General features: G+C 53.5%; 1 protein-coding gene across 1 annotated transcript in view; it reads left to right on the forward strand.

Moving 5' to 3' along the window:
- Nucleotides 1–3,917: 3,917 nt before the first annotated feature.
- PRKG1 (protein kinase cGMP-dependent 1) overlaps nucleotides 3,918–14,514 on the forward strand; it is a gene marked incomplete at its 3' end in the record, with an annotated part of 511,845 nt that continues 501,248 nt past the window's right edge. The window contains exon 1 of the mRNA XM_082002384.1: nucleotides 3,918–4,833. Within this exon, the coding sequence (XP_081858510.1) occupies nucleotides 4,568–4,833 (266 nt within the window). The 5' untranslated portion in view covers nucleotides 3,918–4,567. The remainder of the gene's footprint in view (nucleotides 4,834–14,514) is intronic.

Raw genomic sequence — 14,514 nt, forward strand, 5'->3', positions numbered from 1 at the left:
AAATCCAGCATCACTTTTGATACTCTGTTAAAGTCACACCAAGGGGTAGCCGGCGCGGCTTCCAGCGGGATAATTACGGCCGCAGTCCGAGCAGCATCTGCTTCGGGCTTGCCAAGGGGTCTGCCTTTGCCAGAAGGAGCTCGGATGAGAAACGAAGGCGCTGATCCTTCCCGGGTTTGATAGCTGGCATATTTTACGTATCCGCTTTCCGTAAGCTGCTTTCTGTAGTGCTTCGTAACAGAAAAGCCAATGGGAGGCAAGAAAATAAGCTGTGGCAGCGCTGGCCAAAGCCGACGGGGTTACTGCCAGGAGCGCGCTGCATTTTGCTGTCGCTGCGGGTGCTCGCCCGCGGTGGGATGCAGTCGTGAGAGGGGAGGGACTCGCTCCTCCGGGGAGGTCGGCGTGCCTGGCAAATTGTGGCCCTTTCTCCCAGGCGGTACCACCTTCTCTCTTTGGGTAGACTATAGTCCCTCGGGGTATCACCAGCCAGACTCAAAAGCTGTGTCTTAACAAGGGGCTAACGGCAGGCACTAATAATCAGGTGGTGTAAAACTCTCTGCCAGCTCTTGTAGGAGCCCCCGGGGCTACAACCAGGTTTTGTCCCCGTGTTCCTCCCGCTGGCAATAGCTGCAACTGTCCCTGTCTTAAAAATATTATTACCGGGGGGCTGTCCGGAATAGATGGGGTTATCTGGGATAAATGGGACTGGCTGTAGTTTCTTTTCGGTAGCTCTTTTCTGCAGCTGCTTGGTGAATTTGCAGGAAAAGTGGGGCAGGTATGTAACCTTTCCCACCCGAGAAGGCGGGATAAGGCTGAATCCTTCCCTTGCTGCAAGGTCGCTGGCTGCGCTGCTCCTGCCCCGCTCGCCCCGAGGGGTTTCCAGTTAGGAGCTGCCTCGCTCCCTGCCCGGCTCTTCATTTATACAGGATGTCTGGAGGACTTAAGACGGTTGAAGCCAATTAAGGTGTCTGGCCCTACTCAGCATCTTAATTCTTCTTGCTGTCGCTTCATTGCGGGCTGTGTTTTATCTCTGTGCTTTCTTGAAAGATGCTTGTCTTCATGATAAAACCACGGCTGCTTCAGGCTAAATCCAGAGGCTGCGCCGGGCGCGTTCCTGGAAGGGCCGATGGATGCTGAGGGCAGCTTTGGCTTGATGTAAGGACCGAGGGGAGGCCGTGATTTCACAGCCTTCACGAACCGCTCGCTCTGCGGGTAACTTTTATTTGGGCTTCCCCAGGAGCCTGCCTTGAAGCTGCGGCAGTTGCTGGTTGTAAAATTGGTAACGCTGCTTGGTGACCTGCTGTGGCTGTCAGTAAGCTCACAGATTCAGTTAGACGTCTGCTCTTAGTGGTATGTACATATTGCATGTATAAATATATAGCCCTTAATCGGGGTCCAGAGTAGATGACTGACTGTGTTTTCCCTCCTGTGACTGCCAAGCAACCAAAGCCAAATGGGATAATAGTGATAATAATAATGATCACATGCTGGACTGCTCAAATACTTCAAACCGAGGTTGCATGGGCAAAAAGGCGGCTTGAGACCTGCTTCTGCTGTCCTCTGCTCCAGCAAATTTATTTATTTTAAGCCAAAATGCCATCTATCAAAAGAGACAGTCATAGGCAGTGTCTGTACTTGGGGCCCAGTAATGCAGCGGCAAAGAGTGGAGAGCCTGTCAGCGCATGGTGGCGACCACGAGATCTCAGCCATCATTTTAATTCACAGTAAATATATAATTATACTTAATTCACAGTATGCTTGGAGTTTTCTCTTTGCACTGCTGGTTCCCGGGGCTGTGAAACAGCTCAAACCCAAAAGTGCTGCTGTTGGGTTAGAAACATGTAATTGTACAAGGGAAAAAGAGCGTCTAGCTGTTTTTTTATAAGCCTCTTTGGGAAAGTTGCATCCTCCTTCCAACGCACATGAGGTCATTGTAGGGCAAAAAGGCAAAATTACGCTTGGGAACCATCTTTATGGCTGCTGCTTGCTGGGGGTCTCTGCTGGTCTGTCACCCACCCTCTGCTTTCCTCGGTCAGGAAAAAAACAGGGATGGGGTAAAGAAGGAGGGATGGGGAATGGTGGCAGCATGGCCAATACAAGTGCTAAACCCATGTAGATTTGCTCTCCTTGTTCTCCAAATAGACTTGATCGAAGTATATTTGGGGTTTGTATTGTTATGTGTATTCTGCTGGTTTTCTGGTGATGCTCTCAGGTTGGTCTTGGCAATTATGGAAGTGTGTCTTGGCAGTTATTGAAGTGAGAAGATATTTCTGAAGTTATGAGATGCTGAAATTCTCCAGAAGTTCCATACCTCGGGGATTGGAGCTTTCACCAACACCGGGGACCCCAGGGACCTTGGGAGGGACCTTTCCCACCATGTGCGGAGGAGCATCCCATCTTGATGTTCCCAGGGACCGAGGACTACCGCCACCTCAAACTAAAACGCTATCGTGACCGTACACGAAGCTGGTACGAAGCACGCGTGTGTTGCTCAGTTAAATTGTGGTTATTTCAGTGTTTATCCCAGTTCCCGTTCTCTGCGTGGAGGCCAGAGCTTATAGGAGGTCCTTGAATATGAATAATGAGCAGTGAGTTTAAAACCTAACCCTGAAAAGCCTGGTTTGATATCGGTGAAACATGACTGCTTGATTATGTGTTTTATAAGGAAACTTAAGTATTTTCTGGTGCGCTTCTTTCTCTAGTTCCTCGGCAGCAATTACTTTTGCAAAGGGCCTGAGGAACGCGGGGACGGAGCTCCTGTCTTCCTAAATGAAGTATGTTTTTTTTTAAGAAACAAGGTTTTTAAAAGGGAAAATGTATCACGAAGGTGCTGAGCATCAGTGTGTGGCCGAGCCCCCCCCCAGCACCACACCTTCCCATCCGCAGCAGTGTGTGGGGGGGCCCATCCGTCCATCTGTCCGTCCGTCAATCTTTGCCCCGTGCCGCACGACGGTTTCCTACACGAGATGGCGCTCTTTGCCTTGCAATAGAGCAAAATGCAATTATTATCGTAATTATTACTGTACCTATTCCCACCCCCGGCCCCGCACGTGCCTCCCTCAGCCCTGTCCGGCCGCCGTGGCCCCGGGGATGCTCCCGGGCTGGTGATGGAGCAGCTCTGACCTCGCGGGTTTCCAACCACACGTAAAAGGCTGTGGGGACAGATACAGGTGTGGGAGAACACCCCACCGCCTCCACCTCATTACAAGAAAGGCTGCCAATTGATTTTTTTCCCCCACTTTAATTGAAGAGTCCTTTGATACAAACTTGTCCTCCAAGCTCAGCTCAGGTGCTTTGCCCCCTCCTTGCCCTGCCCCTGGCCTTTGAGCCCCAATCCCAGGGGACAAATAGTCCATGGTTGCCCCAGGTTGGGGTGGGGACCCTGAGGGGTCCCCAGGCTCCTTTTGGGCTCAAGGCCTGGCCCTCTTTTTGCTTGTAGGAAGGGACTCCTGCCCCCCTTTCTAGAAGCAAGGGTGATTTGGGAAGGAAATGGGAGAGGGGAGCCGATGGTGCCCTTTGCCAGCCGGCATTAAAAACCCACGTGTGTGATGGGGCTCTTCCAAATAAGTCTAGGAAGGGTGAGTTCCTGCCTCCTCAGAGCCGCTGGCAAGCACCCGGGCTGCCTCCCCCGCAGCCAGCGTTCCCCCTGGGGGGCCGGGTGCCAGCAGGGCCCCGTGTCTGCGCCCTGGTGATGGGCTCCGCTCTCTCGCGGCGTGGGCTGGGACCAGGGGTACCTGCTGTGTGGGTAGCTGGGTGCCCCACAGGACGACGGGGAGGGCCGGCATGTGTTGTGGGGTGTCCTGGAGGGTGGTGAACCCTGGCGGGAAGGGATGAGGGCACCCAAGAGGGGTGGGATGTGAGGTCCCCCGGCCAGGAGGTAACTGGGATGTCCCGGCAGGGAGGGATGTGGGGTGACATGTGGGGCGTCCTGGCCAGGACAGAGGTCAGGTACTCCGGGGGTGTGGGACGGGGGTACACGGGAAGGGAGGGGGGGGGGGGGTAAGGCAGCAGCGTGGGATGTGGGGTGACCCGGGGAGTGGGATGCTGAGCTGCCGGGAGGGGGGGCCGGGGGGCGGCTCCACGTGGCTCATTAGCAGCAGGCAATTTAATATTTATGAAGTGCTCTTGTTTGAATCCCAAGTCTTCGGCTCCAGTTACAGGGAGCTGCGTCACCCTGCGATCACATGGTAATTGTTGCTATTTCCAGGATCCCAGCCTCGCCGAGTGGCACAAGAGCTCTTTCCCCTTTTCTTGTCTTTTTTTTTTTTTTTTCCCCTCCCCGTTTCTTTCTCTCTGTTTTTGGGGGTTGCCTCGCACACCCCCACACACCCCCCGGCCCGGCTTCCCGCTCCCGGGCTCCGGCGGAGCGCAGGGCAGCGCCGGGCGATGCCGGGGCCGCTGCCCTGACCCGGGGCGGGCAGGAGCCGCCCCCTTCTCCCTCTCCTTCTCCCTCTCCCGGGGAGCGGATCCGGCCGCTGCTCTCCATGAGAGAGCTGCCGTCCCCGACCCGGGACCGGCTAGGCGCTAGCACCGGGGTAGGGTGGGAGTGGGGGGCTGTACCCCCAAAATGACCGAGCTGGAAGGGGATTTTACGAAACTGCTGCTGCTGAAGGAGGAGAGGATCAAAGAGCTGGAGCGGCGCTTGGGAGAGAAGGATGAGGAGATCCAGGAGCTGCGCCGGCGGCTGCACAAATGCCAGTCGGTGCTGCCGGCCCCCAGCCCGCACATCGGGCCCCGCACCACCCGGGCGCAGGGCATCTCGGCCGAGCCGCAGACCTACCGCTCCTTCCACGACCTCCGCCAGGCTTTCCGCAAGTTCACCAAGGCCGAGAGGTAGGGACGGGTAACCCGCACCCCCCCCCCGCCCCACGCGCGCAAAGACCCTTCCCGAGTGGGGTGGACGGGAGGGAGGCGGCGGGACACCGCGCACGCACACCCCCCCCCCCCCCCCCCGCCCCTCTCGGGTTCCCGGAGAAGCGGCATCGGTCGTGCCCGGGGGACTGGGAGGGAGCTCCGGGGGCATGCAGGGGCTTTCAGCCCCCGGGCAGGAGCCCTGCGGGGGGCCGGTGACCCCCTCCCGGCTCCCGGGGGGATGCTCGGCCGGGGGGAGCGGCGCTGGGAAAAGTTTGCAGCGGGGCCGGGAAGTTTTTTTGGCCGCTGCCCGAGAGCCCGTCACCCTCCTTCCGACTGGTGCTCGCCGGGCAAGAGCGGGTCTCGTTTCTTCCGTGCGTGGAGATTTATTTCAGCAAAATCGCTCCCCACGGTATCTATTTATTTATCTATTTATTTATTCGCTCGTAGCTGGGTGTATCTGGGTGCAGATTCGCACCGCTCTTCTCCACCCTCTCACAAAACCTTGCCGTCAGCCAGACCAAACTCCTGCCCTTCGCTACCGAGACTATTGCTCAGTTAAAGAGAAAGGAAAAGGGGTCGGCTTTGGGCTTTTTTTCCTTATTATTCACTTCCTGACTGTACGGGACGATCTAACCGAACAAGCCGCTATGCCCGGGGAGGTGTGCGACTGCCGGCCACGCCAGCGGAGCGTGTCGGTTCATCCTCCCCCGGGTTAGCGCGTCCCTTCGCGCCCCTGGCCCGAAGCGGAGGCCACGTATCGCGGCCAGAGGAGAAACCCAGGTCCAACTTTTTCCTTTGCCGTGGCTGTTTTTGAAGGCTGTGATCGTCCGGAGCCTCGGCTACTGCGGGGGAAGGTGACGGCGACCTGGCACCTGCAGTAATGGCAGGGACCCCGGTGCCCACCCGTGTGTAATAATTCATTTAGGAGTTATTAGACCTGCTCACGGGTCTAGCGAGGTTTAATCCTCACCGAAGCCTTTCCCCTGCCGCTCCCAGCTTGGGCTGGCCAGCCAGCGCCAGAAAACGCCGCGTCCGTGTGATGTTGCGAAGGTCATTTGCCCCGTCCCGCGTCGTTCCCATCACCCAGGGGTGGTGTTTCAGCCTGCAAGGAAAAGCCCTCGCTGGGGCCCGCGGGCGTTTCCCATCGCTGGCACTTCATCCCCCGGCACCCTCCCGTACCTCGGCCTCACTCGTGGTAGCCATGATGATGGTAACCAAGCCAGTTTGGGATTGCTCTCAGGTTTTAATTAAGGTCCGTTTAATTCTTCTCCCGTCTCATTGCTGGAAGGGTGACGGGCAGCTGCACGGTGTACCGAACACGCGGCACCCACAGCCTGCCTTTTTTCCCCCCTATTGCCCCCAAATTAAAACCCAGCAGTGAGTTTAGCACAGGGGTGTTTTCGCGGGCGCCGTCTCGCCCGTTGAGCCGGCTCCAGGTCGCTGCTACGGCCTCCTGGGCGCTGGGGGTAAAGGGCTTCGCGGCAGTCGGCCTCTGCCAAGAGGATGACGATGTTTCCCAGTTTTCAATGCCGACCGGAGGCGTAAGTGGGTCTGTCTGGTGCCAGCTCCCTTTAATGTCTCTGCGGGTTTCTCTGGCTTTTGCAGCTAAAAACTGCTGACAGCGTTTCGGCTGATTTATTTATGGAGTTAACTTATATACCTATAACAGTCTGTGTTTTAGTGACAGAAGCTGACAGCGTCATCTAAACTGTTCATCCCACAAGCCTCCAGGTCCCTGAGAGGTTGGAGACGGGTAATACCTCTTTTCTAAAACCAGAGGCAACTTCCAAACCATGAAAACCCCGAGATGATATTTAGACCCGTCTGGTTTGGGCGTTTGATTTCAAATTACTGCTGATAGACACCTTGTTATCCAGGTCTGGGATCAACCTTCAAATGCTTTTTCATCTCTGAAGATAAAGATACAGCGATCGGCAGCGTGGTTAATTTTATTTAGGGCAAGCTTGTCTGTAATACACACTGACACTGAAAACTCTCGAGAAGTTGAAACCAATAAACGGGGCGATAGAAACTCAAAAAGAAGTTCAATCCCAGCCGATTTAGCAGAAAATAGAGTTTGCCTCTGGCAGCGTGTTGTGCCTCTCGTAACCTGTCCCTGCCATGTGTAACAGGGTCAAAGTTGTAAAGAAAGACTTGTGAAGATCCAAAGAAAGGGGCTGTGAAAAGAGAAAGGTACTGAAAGACATGTTATCTTTTGTCTGGAAGTGTGTTTTTATGCCGTTATTCCTCCCGGTAATTTAGTTGTACAGATCTAGAGGGAAGAAAGCGTTCCTGTGTAGATGGTCAGGTGTATAGATGTTCTGATATAAATCGGATTTTCTTTCAAAATAGCCAGGACACTGCCACTTTCTATGTCTGTTTTTTTCAAAATATCATTCTTCCCTGTTGCTTTCTTGACCCGTTCCTGCTAGCGGAGATTTGTGCTGAGGAAAGAGACACAGGTCTTGTGAGCGGTTCATGAACTTACATTTGCTCAGCGAGTTTTTATTCACTTGTACCTAAACTCAAGAAAGGTTTTGGCTCCTCCGCGGATTTCCCGTTGTCTGATACCGCACCTGGCAGGCGCTTATTGCAATACAAAGAAGGCAAAACCAGCGGTCGTCGTTTTCTGCGGCGCGGTAAGAGCCACCCGCGGCGTGTCTGGGTGACGCCGCGGCCGAGGCGCTTTGCTGACGCTTTGCTGACGCAACGATCCCCAGCCGCCAAGCAGAGGCTCCGCCACGGCGCGAGCGCTGCGGGCGAGAAATGGTGCAAAAAGTAAACGCCGAGGTGTGCTCCGTGCGCTTGGCTGGGACGAACGGCCAGGTAAGGGCTGTGGGGGTTTTCAAAACTGCCTCATTCCTGCGGCGAGGTGCTTTTTGAAAACCCGAGGGGTGCTAATCGGCGGGTTTTCGGCATCCGAAGATGCTTCGTGCCACGTGAATGATCGACGTGAGCCATAATCCCTGTCTTTTACATCGTCCTCTTGGTAAATTCCAGCAACGGCGTTCTTTAATTCAGAGGTGCAATATCTAATTCCAGCTTGATCCTGTTTATTGGGGTCAACAAGACTTAGTCGAAACAAGGTGACGCTGAATTCCTTTGGAAACTGTTAAATAGTGACTAAACCTTTGCCGGTATTGATGTGCCAGAGCCACGACTGAAAGGCAGCCACGGCCGTACAAGCAATTACGCTTTATGCGTGTGACTATACCCTCAACTTTGCAAATTTGGTTTGGACCATCCCGTCCCTGTGTTTGTAGCTGGCTCGGTGCTATGGACTCAGTCTCAGCATCACTGAAGAGGAGTGATGCGTTTCCCCGCCCGCTTCCCAATAACTTACCCATCCTTCCTCGCTGCACCGGCTACTTTGTCCCCAACTTTTTAACGCATTTTCCCCTTTTACTTTATTTTAGGAAGCGTTTGCCACAAGATGGCAGTGGGGTCTAACGTTTAAGGTGAGGTATTGGGGTGTATTTTGGTTTCAGCTTCACAGCCCCGGCCCAGTCATCCTGCAGATGGTTTTCCAGACGAAATCCCGGCATGAATCTACCATTTCCCCCCCTTCCACCTTGTCTGAGGTGGGGGGGGGGGGGAATGTGTTGCTGAGAGCATGTGTTCAGCCGCGGTGGTTAAACTCGATATTAAAGGCTTCAGGTGGTCTATACGGTACTGTGGATGGAGGATCGGAGCGGATGCTCTCACTTTTATATAGCTCCTGGCTCCAACACTTGCGATGAGCTGGTGTTTGATGATGGCAGAGTCAACCCATCTCATGGCTGCTAAAGTCGGGCTTTGAATACCGCTTGGGCCAGGACTGACCACGCAGGAGGTAAAAACTGGGCAATCTGGGAGGCTTCTAGTCCACAACTCAAGGCAAGCTCACCCTTAAAGCTGGGCTGGGCTGCTTGGGTTGCACCAGCCTAAAGCAAAGGCATCCCCTGCACGACCCCGTGCTTCTCCATCACCTCTCCCTGCCCCGTAACACAGTTTTGGCTTACAGCTCGCCCACCGTGGCCGTCCCCGCTGCCCCTGGAGCCGGGGAGGGCTGCTCTGTTGACGGCTTGACCCACGCTTGGCTCCAACCACCCCAAGCACGGCGAGAGAGAGTTTCTCCCTCCCTGGGGCAGCCGGGGCCGTGCTGCTTCCCCCCTCAGCAGTTCCCTCTTTCTGGGAACTCGGCTCCCAGCCGGGTGGCTGAGCTGCATTATTTAGACATGACCTCATCATCTGCCAGCCGCTAAAGCAGTATCGATCCTGCATTCGGCCTCCATGTGAAAAACAACCCAACTGCCTCCCCGGTGCATGTAACCACCGTCCCTCGAGGCCCTGGGAGGATGGAAAATGAGCATTTGCTTTTTTTTTTTTTGCTTTTTTTTTTTTTTTGAGTACGAGGGGGCAAATGTGTAACCTGCTGCAAACGCGTAACACTTCAGCGATGTTAAGGACAGCCTTTAAGCTAAGGAAAGGATGTTTTAGGACCATAGCTCATCCAATATTTGATACCGCTAAGCAGCTATGCCTTAAATAGTTTAAACAGGCAGGATTTGTTATCTCCGAGTCCGCTGTGTGTCTGCTATTTCTCTGTAATAATATCTCTGTAAGAATCAGCATCCCTTTCCAAAGCTCAGAGGAAGGGTACGGGGGACAGCAGCGATTCTGACGTTAATTACTACCCTAAAAAATACCTCTGTTCCCTCATTTGCCCATGCCCGATCTGCTCCCATCTGCTCCCGGCACGCTGCGACAGCGCATTCCTCGGATGCTTCGTCCCTGGGTGATCGACACCGAAGATCGTAAGGATTTTATTAGATTAAATTATATCAGCATAGGAAGAATTAACGCTGCTCTTGTTGCTTGTGCTGTCGGTAGCGCGTCGCTGGCCCAAAGAGAGAGGAAAATATGAAGGAGGGAAGTTTGACCAGGTGTTATTTAACTTGGGGACAGCCGGAAAATATTGCGAAGGGAGCGACTGAAATGGGAGCCGGGCTCTTTGCTTGGTTGGTCTCCTCTCGTAATTGTGTGGCTGGAGCGACTCAGTCTGTGGCGTGAAGCGGTGAAGGATATTGAGTGAAGTCTGGAGACCAGCGGGTTGTTGCACGCCGTAGGAAGAGGTGCGGCGCGGGTCATCGGGTCCCTCGAGAGGGCCGAGGTCAGTAAAATAAGCGGAAGGATTTAGAGAGAGAGAGAGAGAGAGAGAAGCAAATGTTTATGGTTAATCAATTGAAACCATTTCCTTCCTTTTAATTTTTAATGGGCTGGAGATACCACTCCCCCCTCCCTGGGCATTGCTTTCCTTTGGCTCAGGGGAGACCTGAAAAGCGAGCCGCAACGCGGGGAAACCACGCTCCCCAAGGGCGTTGGATGGCACCTCTCTGCCGGGTACGGCTAGGCGTCCGTCTGTCTGTCTGTCACCGGCAGCCCTGGCGACCGACACTGCCTCGTCCACCGAATCCCTTCGGCGCTTCCTCGCGGGCAGGACGGCGTCACCCCTACGGCAGCACATCAAAAGCAGATAAAGTGACCTTTGCCTTCCACCTCCTGCAAAAATGATATAAACCGTAAATTTATTTATATAGAAATATATGAAATAAATTTTTTAAAAAAATTATTTGATATGACCCCTGGCCCTCGTGAAAAAGGATGGGCGAGGTGGCAGAATTAAAAATTTTCCGTGTGGTTTTTAATGAAAACTTGAGATATTTGGCTTCACTGTTCATCGCTGGGTTTCGCACTGAGGAAAGCCTACGACACCGTGACGCGGCATCCCAAACCCGACCGTCGCCATCACGGCTGACGGCTCCTGCATCGCCCGCCGGGGCTCGTGCTGACACGGCGCCGTGCGGGGGGTGACTACGCGGTCCCCTGCGGGCAGGATCGGGCCCGGGACGGGCAGGGGAGGAGCGGCCGCTGCCCGTCCCCGCCCGACGCAGAGCTGTTCCCAGCGGCGTCATCGCAAATTCTTCCTTCTGCCTATTTTTAAATGCCTCCAGTCATGCGGGTTTCGGTGCCTCCCTTGGGGGACCAAACCGCAGGCAGGCAGATTTTCAGGCAGCTGCCGGATTACCCTATAACCCACCTTCCGCCTGCCCAGAGCTTGCCCGCTTTGGTTACGAATCCCCGAAAATGTGATCTACTTATTAGCTTTAAACCTAGAGCTGCGCTCCCAGGCAAGGTCATGATAAACTGCTTTTCTCCCTCGGATCTTTGACGAGAGTTCATTTTTAAAAAGTATGAAAGGGAGACGGGATCCGGCAAAAAACGCAGCGCGTCCTGTTTCTGCGGCAGCCCGTGGGCGTCGCTTGGTTTGGGGGAGAACGAGGGTCCCGTGTCTCGCCTGCCGCTGCGTTTTCAAAAGCAGCGCGTAGACGTAGGCTTATATGGTGGTGTTGTAGACTTCTTGCCCGCAGCCGCCCTTGATTTGGCTTCTTTTTAGTCGCGGCAAGTGTCATTTTTGTCAGAACTGTACCACGGCAAAGGTAAGCCTCTAGCGACAGTCCCCCGGGCGGTGAAGCGTGTCGCAGTCAGATGAGATGGAAAGGACTAAAATAAGGCTGCGAGTCCCTCTTCGCAGCTTTGCTAATGAGAAACTTCGGGGGAAAAGCCTTCCCAAGGTATCCACTTGGTTGCCTGAGGAGTTGATGCAGGTCCTGGAAAATATCTAACAGAGCTTGGCAAGGGGCTTCTGAAAGAGCTTTACCCTCCGCCGTGACCTCCCGGCTGGAAAAGATGAGGACTACTTTTTTTTTTTTTTTTTAATAGGGTTTTTCTACATTTTGCTCATGGATGTCCTTTGAGCATATTTGTTCCATTAGTAAGAAAAGCCTGGAGTCACAGACAAAGCGTGCGCGTGAAGGGGATGCTAAAAGAGCCGGCGGGAGGGAGGCTGAGCTCAGGACCGCGCAGGGGCTAGGATGCTCCGGACCCAACCGTGGGCACCTGCAAGCACAGGTGGTGCTGGGTTTGGATTAAATTCACATTTGGGACAAAGCCCAAGCAAATTGCTACAAGAGAAGGGGAACGACCTCTCCGGTAGCGCGATCAGATCTCTTGGCTGTGTCCGGTGGGGTCTCGAGAAGGTGGAAAGATCAGGTGGTGGTCCTGTACCTGAGGGCGAAAGGGACTGGCTGAGTCGGCACCCAAATGTGTCCTGCCGATGCCATGGCTGTGGGCTCCCCATCCTCAGGGGATGGCCCTGAGCAACCAGCTGGAGCTGCAACTTTGGCCGTGCCGGCAGCGGGCCGGAGACCCTCCGACCTAAATCCTTCTGGGGCTTCCGAGATGCTGGGGGCTCAGTGCTCCTGAGCGATGAGCTCTTTGAAGTCAAACCTGCCAGCAAGGTGGCTGTGGCCATACCCAGGCCTCACGGCAAGAGGGTCAGCCGAAGCTTGGGTGGTCTGGGCGAGCAGAGGTGCCGTGCAGCAGCCAGGGAGGGAGAGCCCCGGATTCGGCACAGGCTCGAGTCACGTCCTGGCGAGCCTGTGACCAGGACTAGGTCTGCTGTCCCCCAGTAACCCCCTGCTCTGCCGCAGCAGTTTTGATTGCTGGTCAATGATTAGCTTAATGAGCTCCGCTTCATTATCAAATGGCTTCCTCTCTTCCCGGGGCAGAAGTTTGAATAAATCCCTGAAAACTTGTGTCACGGGAAAATGTCCCGCTCTAGCACAGACGAGCTGATCTAAACGATGTCGTGACAAATAGAAATGCTCATTTGAATCCTTCTCGGCTGTTGAGCCGTATGATAAAAGCCTGGCTGCAAGATCAAAACACCCGTCGGTTTTGGGGGGGCTTTTTGCAATGCACTCCAATGCATTCGACGCCAGTGTAACGGAGCGGGTATAACTTTTCATTTAGTTTAAATGCCAATTAGAACAGGAGATTACATATGGTCCTAAAATACAGCCGATGGCTTTCCTGAAAGACGATGAGCTCTGAAGGACACGCCAAAGCAGGTTTGTGTTGCGTTTCCCCTCCCGAGAGACGCTGCTGTATCTCTGAAAGAGAGAGGGTCCATTAAAATTGTCCTTTAAAGACATGAGGAGGGTTCTGTACCGTTGCATGCACCGGAGCAGGGCTGCCTGCTCTCTCTAGGGCTTGGAAACCTTTATACACTTTCAGGGTGAATATATCAAGTGGAGCTTTAATCCAGGCAGGTTATGGGTAGCGCGTACAGGTACAGCAGCAGGTGAACGTGATATTAAAGTCTTCCTGACCTGCGGCGATTTGGGTTAGAGACGGTAGAAAAATAAAAGCTGAAGATGTAACTAAGCCTGAAGAAAGCCTTACCTCCTGTTTCACAGAACCATTGAGGTTGGAAAAAACCTTTAAGACCATCAAGTCCAACCACCAACCCAACACCACCATGCCCCTAAACCTTGTCCTGAAGTGCCACGTCCACACGTTTTTTGAATACTTTGACTTAAATCGGTTTTATTTTGCGGTCCTTTGGCATTGGCTTTCTTGGCACATTTGTGGTTTTGAGACTTACCGGTACATAGAATGGGGTAAGACATACACCTGCAGTGTCCTCGCAGCAGTAAATTGAAATCTGCGTGTGGTATTGTCAGTATTTAATTCCTTAAACACTTCAATGCGTCATATCCTGAGGACTGGCCTGAGAGCCGTGCTCTGTATTATTTATCCTGCGGTGTATGAAAGTGGGAAGGATAACGGGGGATAATTTCTTGAGCAGGCAGTGCGTTGAGATCCCAAACAAATATACCCAAATCCTCTGAACGGCTTAACGTGCGTGCCAAATTTTGGGTGTACGGTAGATGTCTCTGGTGTAATTATTAAGCCAAAATGCAACTTTAATAATTGGAATCAGTGGGGTGTAGCAGGAAGGGGTCCCTTAAGAAACGCATCTGGAAGGGTGGCTTCCAACTGGGCTGTTTTTAATGGTTCGAAGGCATGTCAGAAGCCGCTACGGTGCAGAGACAGATACGAGAAGAGATGCGATGCTTCAAATAAGGCGGGCGGGGAGTTGCTAGAGTGTCTCACTTAAGAATTTATCTATTAAAAAAAAAAAGCTAGAAGGAGTAAATACATCAAACGTCCCCTCTTGCTAAAGTCCATGGCTTTCCTGAAAAATAAAGCTGCATACTGGGAGCACTACTGTGGAAATTCGGCAAGCATGGACAAGTTAGATTTGAAGTAATTTGGAAAGGCAGCATGGCAAAAAGCTGCGAAGGAGCAAACGGCTCTCGGATGCGAGAGACTTGGGTGGGTAACTCTGCCGTATAAAACTGCTCTGCAATTATTAGAGGGCAGTTTCGTCCCGTGTCGATATGAACCTGCCCAGCATTTGGGGGCTGCGACGGACTTTAATATGGCTCGGTCGCAAGAAAACCGTTTATTTTTGCGGTCGGGGGGAAGCGGCTCCCAGCTGGGTTGGGATGGTCGCTGCAGTCACGAGCAGAAGGAAACGCAGGCTGCAGGGCGGCAGAGAGTATTTTTGGTAAAATAACTGGGAAGCTGCTTTAGTCTGGCAGACGCAGGGGAAGATGTTGGCAACAACAAGGCTGTGTCTCCAAGGGTACCCCGAGGCATTTTTGCTTTTCATCTCCCAGCACTTATCACTGGAGGGCAGTGGCGTCTGAGAAGATGACTGGAAGAAGACAACCGGGAATAAAGAACGTGGCATGGCTCCTGGGCGGCTCA

This window comes from Phaethon aethereus (assembly GCF_964289735.1).
Source record: "Phaethon aethereus genome assembly, chromosome: 7".
Taxonomy (NCBI): Eukaryota; Metazoa; Chordata; class Aves; order Phaethontiformes; family Phaethontidae; genus Phaethon; species Phaethon aethereus.